Genomic DNA, 20,617 nt, shown 5'->3' on the forward strand with positions numbered 1-20,617 from the left:
GTTACATCTAGTGGGTCAGATTTTCTGCGGCATACAGTATATGCTGGGTGCAGCAGACTGTCATGGAGCCAGTTACAGCATCCCGATTCTCTGCCTTAGCCTCTAGTCAAACTAGAGCAGACTGGAGGCTGCTCTCAACGGTCCTAGCTGTCTCTAGTTCCCTACTGCATTGTGTTCTGGGATTCCTCTCTTCGTGGTCTGCACTGGAGGGCCTATGGAGAGGGAAGGATAGAGGCCAGCAGAGCTAAGGCACATTGAGCTAGAGAATCTAGCCCAGAAATTCTTCACTTCTGCTCCTAAATGGTGGTTTAAAGTTGCCATGTGCTGTTAAACAGCTGCCACGCTCCATTGCAGAAGTGGCTGCAATTCAATGAGTGTGGGTGTCAATATGATAGCACATGATGGAATTTCTGTTGTTTTTGTTTCAGTTTCCTTTTTTTAAGAACCAAGGAAATGACACACAAAACTATGTCAGCGGCACATTATGAAAGTTGCAAAGTCAGGCACCCAAAAGTTGGGAAATGCCAGAATTAAGATTGCACGTGTTAATTTTATCCCCTTGTGCGTACGCATTACGAGACAGTCTTTAGTGACATGATCACGTACTATTAATTCAGCAGGACTCCTGCCTCGTTCAGTGCACAGGAGGGTGATGCTCTGGGGATGAATCAGGGCTGTGTTGGGAAGGAGGCTGTAATCTGTAGAACCCCTATGACTTTGGTTGCAGCAGTTGGAAGGTGTGTATCTATTGTGTGCCTGGGAGATTGCAGGCCTAAGCTCGCCCACGACTAAAGGCAACCCCCCACCCCAGCGGGAGGGGCCAGTGGTCCCAGGCCACAAGTAAATGCAGGGGACAGCAAATGAAAAAAACAGGAGTGGGAGTGCAGGTCATAGGACAAAACTTCGGTGTCCAGAAGAGGACACTGAGCAGAGAGCCCCAGACAGTACCCACTGCTCCTCAAAGGCATCCAGGGAGTCAGTGGATGCTGCCCAGAGGAACTCTGCCCAGAGGTGTGATTGGATAAGGGACTGGAAATAGAAGAAAAGCTGCCTATAGCACCTGGGATTCCCAGGTGGTCTCTCATCCAAGTACTAGCCGGGCCCAGGGTTAGTTTAGCTTCTGAGATCAGACAAGATCAGGTGCATTCTATCTGTTACGGCCTTGGAAGGTGTGTAGTGGATGAGGCAGAGATTGCAGGAAGAGAAAGGTGGATCTCTTGGTTAAGGCAGTTGAATGCTGCCCAGGAGATCTGGATTCTGTCCTTGCCTCTGTCACCGTGTTATTGTGCAGTGGGAAGCAATTCATTTAAACCAAACTTTTCACAGGAATTGTGTGTTCCTCATTTTCTGGGTTCCTGATTTGAGATCCTGGAGTCTGATTTGTGGAAGTGCTGAATAGTCACAGCTGAAACTGATGTCAAGGGGAGCTGTGCTTGGAACAGATACAGAGCTGTGTAATGCTAAGTACTCTGAAACATCAGGTTCTAGATGTCTCAAATTGGGCACCCAAAACTAGCAGATACTTTTGACTTTGATCTCTCTGTACCTCAGTTCCCCATCTGTAAAATGGGGATAATAGCACCCCTCATCTCCCGGGGGTGTTCTGAAAATAAAGAAATAAATTAATACTTGTGAAGTGCTCGGCTACTGTAGCAATGAGAACGACAGAAAAGCCCACCAGGAAATTAATCATTCTATTGTCAGGACACGGTTTGAATAGTGTGCAGTGAAAAAGGCATGTGTCTACATTGAACGATGAGGGAAAAACAAATTATTGAATAGCTGCTCAATAAGTGAGCACAGTCCATTCTGCGCACTGAATGTGGTGGGGCTGCTGTAGAAAAAATAGCATGTGGTCATGTAATTAAAGACTGGATCATAATGCATATGCACAAGGGGGACGAATTAAGGTTGCATAGACAACCTGAATCCTGGCATTTCCTAATTTGTGACTTTGGAACCTTTGAAGTTCAGTATACATATGGCCTGATTCTTCTGTCTCTTTTTCTCGAACATTCCCATTATTGAAACCAACGAGAGCAGAATTTGGCCCAGTTTCTATGCGCTGACAAGTGCTTTAGATTTAGCGCTCTGTGTGTGTGTGAGTGTGTGTGTGGTATTAATTATGCTCATTATAAAGCACCATTGGGGTCCTATTTTTGCCTTGGTTGTTCAATAATCTTATAAAACTGAAGGAGTGGCTGTCAGGAAATCATATAGTATATGTGTATATATACCTTTGGGTGACTCATCTCCCCTCAGGGTGCTTGTACTAGTCTATCCAGTGACAGATGTACAAACATTCCTGTAACGTATTAATACATCAGTGGAGACTGCGTTCACTTGAAGGCAAGGGAGTGTATTTTTACATGAAAAGGGGATGGGTAGAATTGCTGAAAGTGATCAGATATCTCCAACAGCCACACCTTTATTAAAACATAAAACACTCCCTTTGGTCATTCAAATTGTCTTCTGAATATGCATTTAGAGAGTACGATCTAACCTGTTATCCTGGCTCTAATCCTTCAGTTATTATTTCCAAGTGAGATGAGTCCTACAGGCATTGCAGCAAGATGTCAATCTATGATGTCCATGCATCAGAATGCTGTGCCGATGCTGGCTTGTGCTAGAATGTTGGTGGTGGTTGTTTTTGCTTTCCCCAGCTAGCTTGTCATATTTATTCATTTCAAAATGCTCAGAAAACGTCCAATATGGTCTGTTAGTTGGGATCCTCCTGCCTGTGAAGCAACATCATGTAGCGGGCGTGATTTTTTTTTTTTAAAGTTGCGTGTGTACATTGTGTAATTGTGCAGACACGTGACGTGCACTTGAGGATGCCTTGTCATATGAATAGGACACCCATCTATCTGACTTTTCCAGTCGCATGCTGTATAACCTTAGACAATTAACTTCACCTTGGTGGGCCTCTGTTTCTTTTGCCATGTTTTATCTATTTTGACTGTGAGATCTTTGGGCAGGGATTGTTTCTCGGTGTGTGTTTGTACAGCTCCTAGCAGAGTGGGGCCATGATCTCATTTGGGGCCTCTAGCCACTAGAGTAATTTACATTATAATTGGTGTAGTGGGGGGAAAGGGATTTAACACTCTTGGGGTGGGCCTATCATGAAACAGTTTGTTTGCTGTTCTCCATGTAACTCAGTCCTCACAACACCATGCACTATGTGGGTCTAAGGGCTCAGGGAAGGTTAGTGAGACGATTCTTTGGGATACATGCTATGACTGGGGTCCCGGGGGGAGCCAGCTGAGGTCACTCAACTAGGGTGAACTGCAAAGAATGGGGCAGACAATCCCCAAAGCTGGTGGATATTCCAATACTTAGATTTACCAAGCCAGCACTAAACAGCTTCTGTTATATCTTACTGGTTATTCAGAAGTCCAAAACGCAGTTCCTTTAAAGAAACCCAGCCTCAGGCCTCCACCTAGTTACCCAAGTCAGATACGATGAAGCTTAATGAAAAACTTATTTCATCATATAAAAAATTCTACCAATTCCAAAGGATCGGACACATTACCAACCAGGTTAATGAATATTCGAGATCTTACCCAAACACACGCTTACAGCCAATTCTTATTAACTAAACTAAAATGTATTAAAAAAGAAAGAGAGAGAGTATGGTTAAAAGATCAATATACATACAGATGAGTTCAATACTTGAGGTTCAGATTCATAGCAGCGATGGTAAGCTTTATAGTTGCAAAGAGTTCTTTTAGATTTTAGTCCATAGATTATAGTCCAATGTCCAATATGATATTCAGGGCGGTCCAGTTAGCACTGGGATCTCAATCTTGTGGCTTAAGCTTCCCCTGCATTGAAGCATCAAGCAGATCCGAGATAAAAAAGATTGGGACCCAAGCATCTTTTATATACAATTCAGGCCTTCTTTGACAGGTTAGAGTCCCTCAGGGAACAATAGGCCCTCATTTTCTAAGCATTGTTGTTAATTATTCACACAGATTAACATAAGGCAATTGCCTGTTTTTCCACCATTCACAGGTGAATTGCTATACACTTCAAAGAGAGATGAATACAGAGATATCCCATGTTTACAGTTCATTTAAATGCTAGGATGTTCTTTTAGCTCTGAATTACCAGAATACAGCATAGACAGGGACTGTTGAGTACATTGTTGACCACTACCTGTATATAAGGAGGCAGTCCTTGTGGCACCTTAGAGACTAACAAATTTATTTGGGCATCCTTTCATGGATTTATACCTGATCCTGTATTTTTCACTTCATGCATCTGATGAAGTGGGTTCTAACCCACGACAGCTTATGCCCAAATCAATTTGTTAGTCTCTAAAGTGCCACAAGGACTCCTTGTTGTTTTTGCTGATACAGACTAACACGGCTACCACTCTGAAACCTGTACCCATATATATGTAAATACACAAAACCACAAACATTATCTCCCCATATGTCTTTAAGGATTGAATTTGAGTCATTCATCCTGCAGGATGTTTAACCCTGTCTGGCCATGTGTCACGCATGCTGAGCTCAGGCTCTGTGCTACAAGCGTGGGGTGTGATATCCCTGCTGGTGTATGCAGACTTGGGCTAGCACTCCTTGAGTTAGCATGAGTATAAATAGCAGGGTAGCCAGGGTAGCACTGGTAACGGAGGCCTGGCTGAGCTGTGCCGAGTACAAACCTACGTGAAACCAGTGGGTATGTACTCTGCGTGGCTCAGCTGTGCGGCCCCTCTGCTGCTGCGGCTACCGGGGGCTACCTTGCTATTTATATTCACACTGACTTGATGAGCACTAGTGCAAGTGCGTGTACACGAACAAGGAAATCACACCCCGAGCTCATAGTGTAGATGGAGCCTCCGCTGACTTTCTCAGCTTCCTGCTGCAGGAGCAGAGCCCTGCTGCTTGGCCCTCTCAGCCCTAGCAATCAGTACACGGTGGTGTGCGTTTCAAAGCACTCTATTCAAGGAAAAGAGTTAGAAATCGGTGGCTGATGGTAGGCACCTAAAATGCATATTTAGACACCTGTATAATAGTGACTTGGTTTGCAGAGGCGTAAATACCCCGATTTTCTCTCACCCTAAATGGAGCCGTGGGTGCTCAGCATCTTTGAAAATCTGGCCACTTTTAGGTAGATGCCAAAGTCTGGTTTTGGGTGCCTAACTTTGGCCATCCAAATTTGAAAATATTGATCTTAGTTTTTAAAAGAAATGAAAGCGGACGTTCTCCTTGACACTTTTAGACCCCCTAGCCAGTTGGGCCCACAGCCACAGGGAGGTAGAAAAACCTGAGATATACAGACAGGAGAGGCTTAATGGTCTCTTCTTAGACCCTGATCCTGCAAAGACATCCATGCAAATAACCTCCTGCACCAACCCCAAGTTCCAATGGCTACAGTAGAGCTAAGTATCAAAGGGGTAGCCGTGTTAGTCTGGATCTGTAAAAGCAGCAAAGAGTCCTGTGGCACCTGATAGACTAACAGACATATTGGAGCATGAGCTTTCGTGGGTGAATACCCACTTCTTTGGATGCATGTAGTGGAAATTTCCAGGGGCAGGTATAAATATGCAAGCAAGAGTGAGTAAGGCTAGAGATAACGAGGTTAGTTCAATCAGGGAGGATGAGGCCCTCTTCTAGCAGTTGAGGTGTGAACACCAAGGGAGGAGAAACTGCTTTTGTAGTTGGCTAGCCATTCACAGTCTTTGTTTAATCCTGAGCTGATGGTGTCAAATTTGCAGATGAACTGAAGCTCAGCAGTTTCTCTTTGAAGTCTGGTCCTGAAGTTTTTTTGCTGCAGGATGGCTACCTTTAAATCTGCTGTTGTGTGTCCAGGGAGGTTGAAGTGTTCTCCTACAGGTTTTTGTATATTGCCATTCCTAATATCTGATTTGTGTCCATTTATCCTTTTACGTAGGGACTGTCCAGTTTGGCCAATGTACATAGCAGAGGGGCATTGCTGGCATATGATGGCGTATATTACATTGGTGGACGTGCAGGTGAATGAAGTGGTGATGGTGTGGCTGATCTGGTTAGGTCCTGTGATGGTGTCGCTGGTGTAGATATGTGGGCAGAGTTGGCATCGAGGTTTGTTGCATGGATTGGTTCCTGTGTTAGAGTTACTATGGTGCGGTGTGTAGTTACTGGTGAGAATATGCTTCAGGTTGGCGGGTTGTCTGTGGGTGAGGACTGGCCTGCCACCCAAGGCCTGTGAAAGTGAGGGATCATTGTCCAGGATGGGTTGTAGATCACTGATGATACGTTGGAGAGGTTTTAGCTGGGGACTGTATGTGATGGCCAGTGGAGTTCTGTTGGTTTCTTTCTTGGGCTTGTCTTGCAGTAGGAGGCTTCTGGGTACACGTCTGGCTCTGTTGATCTGTTTCCTTATTTCCTCATGCGGGTATCGTAGTTTTGAGAATGCTTGGTGAAGATTTTGTAAGTGTTGGTCTCTGTCTGAGGGGTTGGAGCAGATACGGTTGTATCTCAGTGCTTGGCTGTAGACAATGGATCGTGTGGTGTGTCCGGGATGGAAGCTGGAGGCATGAAGGTAGGCATAGCAGTCAGTGGGTTTTCGGTATAGGGTGGTGTTAACGTGACCGTCACTTATTTGCACCGTGGTGTCTAGGAAGTGGACCTCCCGTGTAGATTGGTCCAGGCTGAGGTTGATGGTGGGGTGGAAGCTGTTGAAATCGTGGTGAAATTTTTCCAGAGTCTCCTTCCCATGGGTCTAGATGATGAAGATGTCATCAATGTAGCATAGGTAGAGAAGGGGCATGAGTGGACGAGAGCTGAGGAAGCGTTGTTCCAGGTCAGCCATAAAAATGTTGGCATATTGTGGGGCCATGCGGGTGCCCACAGCGGTGCCACTGGTCTGGAGGTATATTTTGTCATCAAATTTGAAATAGTTGTGTGTGAGGATAAAGTCACAGAGCTCAGCAACCAGTTGTGCTGTGTCATCATCAGGGATACTGTTCCTGACAGCTTGTATTCCATCTGTGTGTGGGATGTTTGTGTAGAGAACCTCTACATCCATGGTGGCTAGGATGGTGTTTTCTGGACGGTCACCAATGCATTGTAGTTTTCTCAGGAAATCAGTGGTGTCACGGAGATAGCTGGGAGTGCTGGTGGCGTAGGGTCTGAGTAGGGAGTCCACATATCCAGACAGTCCTTCCGTGAGGGTGCCGATGCCCGAGATGATGGGGCATCCAGGATTTCCGGGTTTGTGGATCTTGGGTAGTAGATAGAATAACCCCGGTCGGGGCTCTAAGGGTATGTTGATTTGTTCCTGTGTTAGTGTAGGGAGTGTCCTGAGTAGATGGTGCAGTTTCTTAGTGTATTCCTCAGTGGGATCTGAGGGAAGTGGCCTGTAGAATTTGGTATTGGAGAGTTGTCTGACAGCCTCCTTTTGGTAGTCAGACCTGTTCATGATGACAGTAGAGCTAGGCATCGATGCAGGATGCCATTGTAGGAATGGGGTCTTAGATTATAATAAGGTCCTTGAAAACAAAGAGTCGTTACTTTCTCTGTATAGCATTATGCACACCTATGCCGCTATTATGTTTGTCTATCATAATAACTAGCAGCAGAGCCACGAATAGACAACTGGACCACACTGCTTCTCCCTCTCTCTCACTCTGAATTCTTAATCTTCTCTTTTCCACATTAAGTATTACTGGGGCAGCTTTTAAATCTCTCCTCATATGTCAGTCTCCCTCCTGCAACACCTTGCATCCTTCTGTGGGCCTTCTTCTGGTCTGAGGCTTGGCAGCTCTGCTCCATTTGAGATCCCGCGTGACAGGAGGCATGGTACAGCCAAGCAAAGGGCAGGAATAGGCCAGAAGAATGGCAGGAGTGGGCGTTGGAGTTCTCTCCTCCCCTCAGGATGTTTCAAGCAGCAGTGCTGCCAAAGACATCTACAGTGACTGTGTCTTCATGTCTGTCATCCGCTGCTGCGGGAAAGCAGCTTCCACAGTCACTTAAAGAAATGTTTTGATAGCTCATAACGAGCCTCAGTGCTGGCTGCTCTCTTCCTCCACTTAAGGAAAAGGAAGTTTGAGGATGGAATGAAAAGGCAATCCCTCCGTTCTCATTAGCTTCGCTTTGGCAAGTGCTAATACCGTGGTTATTAGAGTGCCTGCTTTTGTAACTCTGATAAAGTGACCAACATTCAAAGCACTGTTTGCTATGAGATTTCTCTTGCTGGAGAGCCAAGGGGTCTGTTAATTGAATTACTGATGGAGATAACGTGCTAGCTCTCTGCCCTTGGACTCCAGGAATCAAGAGGGTGGGGTTTGCCAGCACATTTTAGCTCACAGGTTTGTGTCTGTGTGTGCGTGCACAGGAGGGGCTCCCCGCTGGAGGGCTTATGGAGATCATAAATTTCTGTCTGGTGAAAGCATGAGAAATGCATTGAGACAAACTGTGTCTTTTTTCTGAGATTACAACAGTGGTGGATTCTCCATCTCTAGATGTCTCCAGATCAAGAATAGATGCTTTCTGGAAGAGATGCTTTAGCCAAACGCAAGTGGTTAGGCTCAACACAGGAGTAGCTGGGTTAAATTCTTTGGCCTGTGTCACACAGGAGGTCTGACTAGATGATGATCTAATCTATGAACAGACTAGATGATCTAATGGTCTTTTTTGGCTTTAAAATTGATGAACTTCTATCCTTATGACTCCAGCCCACTTTCTGCCCCATTCCCCTCAGATGTATTCCTTTCCCCCTCCTATATATGGCTTCCTTGTCTTTGTTTTCTTTTAATAATAATTTTGCAGTTCAGAGGCTTTGGGCACCTGACTGATTAGGGTAAGGTATGTACCATCTCGCTTTGTGCTGTGAACCACTGTGCTCTCATAAGCCAAGCAATTGTAGATGAGCTTATCCCTGGGATGGTAAAACTCCAATGACTACCTTAGTGCTGCAGAAAGCATTGTAGGTGGGACTCTGCGTCAGCATTGGACCATTACCTTTGTGATCTGTTAGGGGTTCTGTTCTATGGGCTGGGCCAGTTTTGAATATTATGTGAATTCCAGCTCTTGACTATGTGGTGGTGTTAAAGTTCCCACAGTCATATTTGACCAAGTCCTAGCGGTGTTCTGGCTTAATTCCAATTCGGTATTATTCTGCCTACCTAAAATTCTCCTTGTAGTTTCAGTTCTTCTCTCCCTGTGCCACTGTTGCTGTACTCTGTTAAACGGATGCTTTGTTTCACATTGGAAGTGATTGCATTTTAGTGGCGGGGGAGGCATCTCCTATGTTTGTAAAGTATATAAGCAAAGTATGATTAGTATTAATAAAAAAATAAAGTGGAACAGGCAGATTCTATAGCCAGTAGAATTACTCCAGATTTACACTGGCGTGAGCAAAAACAAAATCTGGCCTGTTCTGAACCAGTTGATTCACATTGCCTTACCCGTCATATCCTGGAGGACTAATAAGGCTACTAAATTTTTATTCATCCACCTATGAAGCCAATGGGCCTATTTCTCTACTGCCTTGCACATATGCAAATCATGACTCTTGCCACCACTTTACACTCACCTTAACAAGGTGTACGTGACTTGCACAAAGAGCAAGACCGTGGAGATTCGGACCTAGTTCCGCTCTACTGCAGTGCTGTAAATGTGGAGTAACTACCGATGTCAGTGGCATCACTCTGGATTTGCACCATTGTAGCTGAGAATGGGACCCAACGAACTGCATGCACGGTATGTGAGAGCATACTATGAATTGTAACTGGCAGCGTATAAGGGCTCAGAAATAAAGTGAGGCATGTAAAAGGAAGATTGGATTTATATTTTCTGTATATATGTATTTTTGGTCTCTTTCTTACAGGGATCTTAGTGTTGATGCTGGACTGACACATGCCCAGTTCCAGGTCAGGCCAGTTCCTCAGCACTATCAACATTATTTAGCTACATCTAGAATGCACCATTTCCCCAGAAACACATCCTCAACGCAGATGGTAAGTGAAACACTTCTGCCTGGAAATGTTTTATGCATTGTCTGCCAGAAGGCAGTCAAAATAAAGGCTGTTATCTTTCCATCACCTGTCTTCTAAGAGTCCCACTTATCTCTGGCTGTGGGAGGGAGTCTGCCTGAGAGGATAAGGTTGCGTCATTGTACTCATTGGGCAGGAAAAGTAAATTGGATTAGTTCTATTACCTTCAGTGGAGCTACACCGATTTTACACTAGCTGGCCCACAAAATCTAGACAGAATGGAAAAGAGATGGAACACTGTACCACTGTAGATATTAGGGTAAATTCCGCTCCCAGCTAAACCATTGAAGTCAATGGAGTCTCTCCAGATTCATACTGGTTTAGCTGAGAGCAGAATTTGAGTAATTGGTCCTGATGCTCATTTAGACTAAGCACTGTTTACACCATTCTGGCAATGTAAAGCAGCCTTGAAGTATATTTAAATGTAATTTAATCCCTTTGTAGTGCCAGAGTGGTGTAAAGGGACTTTAGGAGGTCAGACTAGAATCTAGATGATCATGATGGTCCCTTCTGTCCTTAAAGTCTCTGCATCTCTGAGAATCCTTCCTGCTGTATCTCCTTCCACTTAAAAGGATCCTTGACACAAATCTTTGAAGCCTATTCCTAGTAGCATTTTAAAGGAGACCAACAGCATGAAGATCACCCAGGTATTTTTTTGACGAGGTGTTACCAATATAACTCCTGCAGCATGTTAAAACTAAGCGAATTATTCACTTTTCACCATTTGTGGTATTAATTGTATGAGTTCAAAAATCATCAGTCAGATCCTCCCCCCAAAAAGCTTGCTCTCAAAAACAAATGCCGTTTTGGGGCCCCTCTGCTGATTTGTGACTCTTTAAGAGAAGTCCCCACTCTCCAGTTTGTGTGTGATTGTATCAAGATGAGATTTTAATGGGGATTGGGAATCTATTATCCTCGACAACCTTTCCGCTGTTTGTTAACTTTCTGCTCTTCACTCGACACTGATGATGATCAGTTTCACTTTGGCTATGTCTACACTAGAGACTTCACAGCGGCACAGGTGTACCGCTGCAGCTGTACCCTGCAAGGTCTCCCGTGCGGCCGCTCTATGCCGATGGGAGAGAGCTCTCCCATCAACATCATTAACCCAACCCCAATGAGTGGCGGTAGCTATGTTGACAGCAGAGCGTCTCCCACCAACATAGCGCCGTCCACACCAGTGCTTCTAGCAGTGTAACTTATGTCGCTCAGGGGTGTGTTTTTTCACACCCCTGACTGACAAGGTTTATCGACAAAAGTGCTAGTGTAGACATAGCCTTAGTGATACTCTCCTGCTAGCAGGATGTTGTGTTTTGGATGTTGACCCACAGTGTTGCCAACCATAGCAATTTTATTGTGTCTTGTGATATTTGGTGGGGGTTTTGTCTGGCTTTTTTTTTTTCTTAAAGCCCCCAGATCCTGGAATCATGTGACTATGTGAGAATCCAAGCTTTCATTTTTTTTCTTTAAAGTAAGTTTCTAGTGCTCCTGGTTTCAAAGAAAAGCTTGACAATGTGACTCAAATGCTATGTAAATTGCTAAAAACCAGAGGACAAATAAACAGAACCCGAAATGTATTGCTGATTATTTTGAAGCTGATCTCATGGTTTTTGAATGCCTAGGGTTGGCAATACTGTACACAAAATAAAAAAAAATCACAATTGTATTTTTCCTGAGAGTAGATTTAATTAATAAAAACTCTATGATTTCTACGTTTTAAAAGAAATCTTCATTTTGGGCCTCAAACTAGTTGTCAGTCTGCTCTGAAGTTTTGCACTTTAAAAAGATTTGATTTGAAGTCAGGATTTGATGTGCTAATACAGGTGATTGTCTTCCCCCTCCCGTACAGGTAGTCCATGAAATCAGAAACTACCCTTATCCTCAGCTTCAGTTACTTGCTCTTCAGGGACTGAATCCAAACAGGCACACGTCTGCCGTAAGGGAAAGTTATGAAGTAGGTACCTTTGGGTTTACATGATTGTTTAACCCCTTTTTGCTTTCCCTGGAACCTGCATATGTCCTGTCATACATTTTTAAAACTGTTTGCTATAGAACAGCTGTTCCAAACCGGAATATATGTGCCAGGTCCAGGAACGCTAAATAGATGTAGTTAGGGACTTATTCAAAGCTCATTGAAGTCAATGGAAAGATTCCCATTCAGGGGGGTTTGGATCAGACTCTTAGTGGTTCACACACAAATCCAGGTGCAGGGCACAGAAGAATTGGGAGCTCACATTTTACAGGTGTACATCCAGGCAGGCTGTTTTGAAACTTTGGCCCAGTTTGTACCTTCTCTGTGAAACATACAGAGACAGTAGTACTTATCTGGCAAAATACTTGTGTCCAGATTATTTTAAAACATGTCATTTTAATATCAATGTGGGTGGCAATGAAGTCTAGCAATTACAGTAAGGTGTCCTGTGTACCAGGACTCCTGGGTCCTACTTTTGGCTCTGGCTCAATGTGTGGCCATAAACATGTCACTTAATTTCTCTGTTTCATTTTTCCTATCTGGAGATAAGACTCCACCTACTTCACAGGTGTGAATGGAGAATTAACTAATGTTTTATACATCACTTATTTGTAGACAATGGCCTGACTGAAAACTGTTGATTCAAACACCCTGAACTTCTAAGTGTCAGAAACCCAGGTCTGGATTCTGTGGCTTGGGCCCATGTCTGTTAATTGTCATGGGATAAGGTCCTCTCATGGATTGGTACCGGGTTAAAAGCTAGGAAACAAAGAGTAGGAATAAATGGTCAGTTTTCAGAGTGGAGCGAGGTAAATAGTGATGTCCCCCAGGGGTCTGTACTTGGAGCAGTCTTATTCAACATATTCATAAATGATCTGGAAAAACGGGTAAACAAGGAGGTGGCAACATTTGCAGATGATACAAAACTACTCAAGATAGTTAAATCCAAAGCAGACTGCGAAGAGCTACAAAGGGATCTCACGAAACTGGGTGACTGGGCAATAAAATGGCAGATGAAATTCAATGTTGATAAATGCAAAGTAATGCACATTGGAAAACATAATCCCAACTATACATGTAAAATGGTGGGGTCTAAATTAGCTGTAACCACTCAAGAAAGAGATCATGGAGTCACTGTGGATAGTTCTCTGAAGACATCCACTCAATGTGCAGCAGCAGTCAAAAAGTTAACAGAATGTTGGGAATCATTAGGAAAGGGATAGATAATAAAACAGAAAAGATCATATTACCTCTCTATAAATCCATGGTATGTCCACATCTTGAATACTGCGTGCAGATGTGTTCGTTCCATCTCAAAAAAGATATATTGGAATTGGAAAAGGTTCAGAAAAGGGGATGGAACAGCTTCTGTATGAGGAGAGATTAATAAGATTGGGACTTTTCATCTTGGAAAAGAGATGACTCGGGGAGGGATATGATAGAGGTCTATAAAATCATGAGTGGTGTAGAGAAAGTAAATAAGGAAGTGTTATTTACTCCTCATAACACAAGAACTAGGGGTCACCAAATGAAATTAATAGGCAGCAGGTTTAAACAAACAAAAGGAAGTATTTTTTCACACAATGCACAGTCAACCTGTGGAACTCTTTGCAAGAGGAGGTTGTGAAAGCCAAGACTATAACAGGGTTAAAAAAAGAACTAGATACATTCATGGAGGATAGGTCGATCAATGGCTATTAGCCAGGATGGGCAGGGATGGTGTCCCTAGCCTCTGTTTGCCAGAAGCTGGGAATGGGTGACAGGGGACGGATCACTTGATGATTCCCTGTTCTGTTAATTCCATCTGGGGCACCTGGCATTGGCCACTGTCGCAAGATACTGAGTTAGATGGACCTATGGCCGTTCTTATGTTCTTATGATAAAAGACTTCATGAAAGTAAAACATAGTATTATTAACATGAGATTATATTTTCTTTGAATAAATGGTAAGAAAAGAACCTTACATTCTATGTTCATCACAAAGCAGAATGAATCTGCAGGGATAGTCTTGGGAGATTGTCATATGCCTTGTGGATATTTTCTGCTTAAGGAGCTGCTGCAGCTGGAAGACAGATTAGGCAGCGTGAACCGGGGAGCTGTGCAGAACACCATCGAGAGGTTCACTTTCCCACACAAGTACAAAAAGGTGAGAAATCTGCCAGGGTTGAGTCTACAGGCAACTCTCCCAGCAGGTCTGACTTTCACTTCCTAAAGGAATGAGTTTAGCTGCTAAAGAAACATGTAATCATTCTTGTCCCAGGATTACTCATGGATAGGAAATGGGAAGAAACTTGGTGTGTGCGTGCGTGCGTGTGTGTGTGTGTGTGTGCCAAATTCAGGTTAGATTGAGGCCCAAACCAAAGCCTCAAATCCAGATGGGAGGAATTTGAAATCCAGAATCCCTATGGTTCATCTCATGTTTGGTTATAATGTGTTGTGGGGATCGTAGGCTAAAGTGCCAGGGTAGCTCAACTGGTTGTGCCTCAACCTTCTCCCACTCAGCAATCTCAGTCTCAGTGCTCACACGTGTGTGTGTGTGTGTGTGTGTGTGTGTAAACTCTTGTCATTTATGCACACAAGTGGTAGCACCTGCAGATTTCACACACACAGGCAAAGCCGCGGGTGTACATATATGTCCCTTTTGAGTCCAAGTCCCACACCAGGAAGACTCACGCAACGATGAGAGAATCTGCACTCTCCCTTCAGGAACAGTGACATCTCCAGATTTTGTGATCAAAATAAAGGAGGTCACTTTATTTTTGATCTACAAGGGAGGAGGAAGGAAAGTGGGACCTGAGACTTTGACTCTGTTTTACTTGCTGGGCTGGGTTTAGATCATTCTCTCTCAGGAAAGGGAATGTGAGTGGAACTGGAAAGTATGGAAAACAATGGGAAAAGCTCATGGGCCGAATTCTACTTTCATTTATGAGCTCCATTAAAGACACTTTTTCTATTTGTACAGCGCCAAGCACAATGGGGCTGGGGCTTGTTGACATTAGCACAAGACAAGTAACAGTTGCCACTCCAAAGTCCTTGTGGTACCAGCAAGCCTGCTGACAGAGGGGGGGCAAAGAGGGCAATTTAAAAGGGCCTGGGGGCCCCCTGCCGCCGGTGGCGGCAGTGCAGCGGAGCTAAGGCAGGCTTCCTGCCTGCCCTCGCACAGTACCACTCCCGGAAGCAGCCGGAATGGCCCTACAGCCCCTGGAGGGGGGGCAGGGCATCTCTGCACGCTGCTGCTACCCCGAGTGCTGACTCCGCAGCTCCCATTGGCCGGGAACTGCGGCCAATGGGAGCTGTGGGGGGCAGTGCCTGCAGGCGGCAGTGGGTGGAGACCCCCCGGGCCCCCCGCCTAGGAGCTGCTGCCAGAGGGGTGTGTCAGTCGCTTTTGGGAGCCGCCCGAGGTAAGCACCGACCCCTTGACCCCTTCCTGCACCCCAGCCCCCTACCCAGCTTAGAGCCTGCACCCCACACCCTAACTCCCTCCCAGACCCCGCACCCTGCACCCCCTCCTGCATTCAAGCTCCCTCCCAGAGCCTGACCCCTCACCCCCCCCGCACCCAAACTCCCTCCCAGAGCCCACACCCCCTCCTGCACCCAAACTCCTTCTCAGAGCCCGACCCTTCACCCTCCCCCACACCCCAAACCCCCTGCCCCAGCCTGGTGAAAGTGAGTGAGGGTGGGGGAGAGCAAGCGACAGAGGGAGGGGGGATGGAGTGAGCAGGGGCGAGGCCTCGGAGAAGGAGCGGGGCAGGGACATGGCCTCAGGGAAGGGGTGGGGCAGGGGGTGGGGCAAGGGTCTTTGGGTTTGCGCAGTTAGACAGTTGGCAACCCTACCGGGCAGGCATGTGGAAGCCCTGGCCATGCCGGAAGAGCGCGCTCAGCAGCGCAGCTGGCAGCTTGCTGGGCACCAGCCAGCACAGGCCAAATGTCAGGCGGACTGCGTCCACGCGGTCTGGGGGCCCATTGACGGTTCTGCCCTGGGGCCTGGAATTGCTGGCGGGTGGCCCTGGGTACCAGGGTATTTTTAGTGGCATGGAAGTTACTGCAGCGAATGCTGAGTTGTGTAGAAAGGGTCACGCTTCTAAAGTCTGCAGGAAACAACTATAACTGGCAGGTATATGTGTGCAGATACCTCCTGGGATGTACAGGTGCAGCATCTGTGGGAATTGTGCTGGAATATCTGAGGGTTCAACTGGGATTGTTATTGTTCACTGGAAATGTTCAAGAGACTGTGGAGGTTTCAGTACCTAAGAATGAATCATGACATTAATTGTGACATCAATGACTGTGACTTTAATCATAGAAGTCATGAGAAAGTGGCTGCCTGGCCCCTTTGGGACGCTGACATTATTCTGTCTGCCTTTCCTCTCCTGGTACAATTTGACAGTTGGCGCATGAGTAGGAACTGGCACCCATCCCGCTGTGGATTTTTGTCTGGGCAGGCTTCCCTAACCTGGTGGGTCCTTTCAGTTGACAATGAAGCGCTTACTGTTCTGATTCCTCCACCTGCAGAGGCTTTAGAGAACAGTAGCGAGTCAGAGTCTCTCCTTGTGTAATTACATTACGTCTTTAACCTTGTCACAGAGAAGACCACAGGAAGACAAAGCTGAGAAGGAGGATGGGGAGGAGTCGGACACCGATGAGAAATGCACAATCTGTCTGTCTATGCTTGAAGACGGAGAAGACGTGAGGTATGATCTTTCCCACAGAGATTTTCTGGCTCTCAGATTCCCCACCGCTTACTTCCATTCATTTCCTGCTTGGTTTGGATTTGATTTTATTGGAAATCGTTCACCGCTGCGTGAGTATGTTTTTAAGACCGGGCTGTCAATGCTCTTGTTCTGGTGAGCGCCCTTTGATACTCTGAGTGCAGGTGTCTGTAGGAAGCGAAACATCTTTAGGGTTCTCTCAAAGTCCATTTTATAAACTGGGGCTAAAGGGAGCTATGCTGCAGCACTAGGGCAAAGTTGTCAACAGTGACTTCTGCTTTTGATCACCTGTTTCTGGGCCCCTGTGTTTTTAGGCCCACAGCACTGCAGATTTTAGTGCCAATCAGTATTTGTGTGGCGGCAGGAGCCAGGTTGTTAGATAGCTAAGTCGGTGGCAAGTCACACAGTTCCGATCTGTATGCAAGTCTCTATAGTTCTGGGGTGTTTGCATCTGGATTTTGGACTCAACCCATTATGACAGGAGTGGCTATAGGAAGACCTAGATTTCAAGTTCAGGGAGGCTTGGATCTGGGGTTTTGCTTCAGGTTCCTCTTTAATCCAGCTGCTCAGTGCATGTGTCTTTGGGAGGTTAGAGGGGAACGACAACCAGAGTTTTTGGAGCCTTAAATGAGCACCCAAAATTGGAAGCTGGGTCATGGCCACTTAGGAAATTTTGGATTTCTTGGCATAAAGTTCCCGCTGCCGTGAGCCAGAATGGCAACACAACGATGCTGCAGACAGCATGGAATGGTTGCGACCTTCTGTTGTACCCTAAAGTAACCAACCTGCAATAAGATACAGTGACTCCTCACTTACATTCATCCCGGTTAACGTTGTTTCGTTATTACGTTGCTGATCAATTAGGGAACATGCTCGTTTAAAGTTGTGCAATGCTCCCTTCTAACGTCGTTTGGCAGCCGCCTGCTTTGTCCACTGCTTTCAGGAAGAGCAGCCCGTTGGAGCTAGCTGGTGGGGGCTTGGAACCAGGGTGGATTGGCAGCCCCCCTATCAGCTCCCCCATCAGCTCCCCCCGGCCCTCTGCCTTGGAGCTGCTCCCCAAGACTCCTGCTTGTTGTATGGGGGGAGGGGGCAAGTCACGGTATGTGTCTCCATCTCTGTCTGCTATGCTCTCTCCCCTCCCTCCATGCCAGCTGCCTTGTAGAGTGAGGTTACATTAACAACCAGTTAACCCTTGAGGGCTCAGCCAAATGCTAGTTCATCATTTAGCAGTAAGGCATTCCCTGGGAAATATCCCACCCTCTGACTTCACCACCTCAACCAAACTTCACAATCATCATTGCTGTGTACCAGTATTAAATTGTTTGTTTAAAACTTATACTGCGTGTGTGTGTGTGTGTGTGTGTGTGTGTATATATATATATATATACACACTATATATTATCTGTATAGTCTTTTGTCTGGTGAAAAAAATTTCCCTGGAACCTAATCCCCTCATTTACATTAATTCTTATGGGGAAATTGGATTCGCTTAGCGTCGTTTTGCTTGAAGTCGCATTTTTCAGGAACAGAACTACAACATTAAGTGAGGAGTTACTGTACTTTGGCTGTGCTTATCACTGAGGTCCTGTCTTGTGTCCTAGCAAAACTTTATTGCAGCATTGAATTAAGTGGGGGTAGGAGCCAACTCCATAGACATAAAGTGATGAGACTGAAGATTCAGGGCCTGCTTCTGTTCTCCCAACAATGCTACATACGTGGTGCCGGAACCCTAACGTCAGCGGAGTTACTCCTGGCTTGCACCAGCTGAGTAAGGGCTGTGCCGATCTATCCTGCTGAAACTTTGGTCCAATCACGGGCAGCATGTAGGCACGGCCCTTTGCTGGGGAGCGGGACAGGGCTGCAGCGAATGCAGGAGGAAGGGATTGTGACTCAAGAAAGGGGTAGCCTGCTTCTGCAGATGAGCCCAATCCAGGCTGCCTGGAGAGCCATGGCTACCTTCTCCCTGCCCCCACCACGTACTTCTTCTGGGGCACTGTGCACCTTCAGTGGTCCCATGGAGGGACCAATCCCTGCCATCCTCCATACACCTGGGTCATGCAAGGGCACATGCACAGGGGTTAAAGGCACTGGGCCTTCACTTTTTTTTTTTTTACGGGTGCGTGTGGGATACTTTGAAAATCTTGGAAATAAGGTGCTGGGTGCAACCGGTGACTGTTTTTGCTAGGGCTGTGTGTGCAAACGCCATCCAGGCCACTCAGCCTGGCCACACTTAAACGATACTGAACTGCAACAAATAGAGAGGCCAAAAATGTTACCAGTGAGGGTTGTTAACCATTGGAACAACTTGCCTAGGGATGTGGCAGGTTTTTCCATCCCTCTTTAAATCAAGCCGGGATAGCTTTCTAAAAGAGTTGCCATAGTTTAAACAGAAGATGTGGGCTTGATGCAGCAATTACTGGGTGAGGGTCTTTGTCTTGCGTTATGCAGGAGGTCAGACTAGATGGTCATAACGGCCCCACCAGGCCTTGAAATCCATGAATCTATAAACATACTAAATGCAGAATGCTTGGTTCTCTCCCTCGCTGTATCCTATATGTGGTTGTGTTTGTCCCTTTTCCACCCACCTCACGCACATCACTGCACCAACTGTAACAGGCATTGTGATTCTCTTTTGCAGGCGTTTACCCTGTATGCATCTATTTCACCAAGTGTGCGTGGATCAGTGGCTAGCAACCAGCAAGAAGTGCCCGATCTGCAGAGTGGACATTGAAACACAACTTGGCTCTGACAGCTGAAAGAACCAATGCGGTGCACCATTTTCCTTACCAGGTCATATGGCCATAAGCCCTTGCAGCAAAATTTTGCCTTCTGAGCCATTTGATTTAGAGGAAAAGTCTGCAAGCACATTAGCGAAAAGGAGGAATTGGTGGTACAATATCTAGTGGTAGGAGAGGATCCTAACAGCCATATTGGTCCAATGCATGGGAGCTGGTATTCCCAGAGCTAGAAGGCCCTGTGCTACAGAAGATTTAGTATCGATCATGAAGGAACTAGTGTGTGGTTAGTTTGGCCTGTCAATCCTGGATTTCACAAGGATTGTATATATACCTCTCGAATAAGTAGACACATGTTAGGGGGTCTTTAGCTATTTCTGTGGACAGCAACTGGAGCATGTTAGCTTAAGAAATGTTGTGTTTGGTGCCCTAGTCATCTTGTGGTGGACATGTCGCTGTTAACCTAATTTGCACCAAATATTTTTTTCATAGATTCCTTATTTTGGTGCCTGACTGAAATGTGGCAGAGGGGAAAAAAAAAAAAAAAAAAAAAGTTAAATCTTCCCACCTTTAGGAAAAAAAAAAGAGGTGAAATAGCAAATTCCTGTTTACAGTTAGAAGGATCCTGCTCTTTGCCTCGTCTGCGTTTAGTTCTTTGATTCTGTTTACAGTGTGTTGCTCATTTAGAGAAGCCTAAAAAAAAATAATCGGAATGAAATGAACAAAATGATAGCGAGAAGTTTTGTTCTTGCTTATCTGCTGGTGCTGGACACTTTATATTGGGCAGGATCCTGGGACTGATTCTGCTTCATTTGCTTCCATAGCTTAACGATGTGCTTTGGGGCACAGCATCCAAGGAGGGCCACTCGGTGTTTTATTATTGTAATTTTTCCTACCACTGTCTCATCTTCCAGTGCAATTGCAGTGGCTCCTGCAATCTGTATGGCCCGTTGATGTCAACGGGAGCCGCAGGTGGTTCCACGTTTCTCCAGACCAGGCCCAGAATTCCCCAGCGGAAGTTGTATCAAAGGCTAACCTGACACCACACCTGTGGTGAAAGATCCATTGTCTGCTTGCTGGAGAAAGAGAACCTATTAAGCTGGTCGTAGTCGTTAGATCCTGCAAGAGTTTTTTGGAGGACTAATTGGCCCGGAAATATGCTTGCAATGTGATGAGAAATGCATTCTTCCGTCTCTCAAAAACAAAAGCACAAACC

The 20,617-nt window shown here is 45.7% G+C and overlaps 1 protein-coding gene and 1 pseudogene across 1 annotated transcript in view; one reads left to right on the forward strand and one right to left on the reverse strand.

The window, feature by feature from the left end:
• Nucleotides 1–19,924, forward strand: part of RNF165 (ring finger protein 165) — a 104,433-nt gene extending 84,509 nt beyond the window's left edge. Inside the window, exons 4-8 of the mRNA XM_026649303.2 lie at nucleotides 9,820–9,949; nucleotides 11,835–11,939; nucleotides 14,008–14,103; nucleotides 16,542–16,648; nucleotides 19,305–19,924. Coding sequence (XP_026505088.1) covers nucleotides 9,820–9,949; nucleotides 11,835–11,939; nucleotides 14,008–14,103; nucleotides 16,542–16,648; nucleotides 19,305–19,422 — 556 coding nt within the window. The 3' untranslated portion in view covers nucleotides 19,423–19,924. The remainder of the gene's footprint in view (nucleotides 1–9,819; nucleotides 9,950–11,834; nucleotides 11,940–14,007; nucleotides 14,104–16,541; nucleotides 16,649–19,304) is intronic.
• LOC112120361 lies at nucleotides 1,049–1,168 on the reverse strand (annotated as a pseudogene).
• Nucleotides 19,925–20,617: the final 693 nt, after the last annotated feature.

Source organism: Terrapene carolina, unplaced genomic scaffold (genome assembly GCF_002925995.2).
Source record: "Terrapene carolina triunguis isolate 2854851 unplaced genomic scaffold, T_m_triunguis-2.0 Scaffold69, whole genome shotgun sequence".
NCBI classification, from domain to species: domain Eukaryota; kingdom Metazoa; phylum Chordata; order Testudines; family Emydidae; genus Terrapene; species Terrapene triunguis.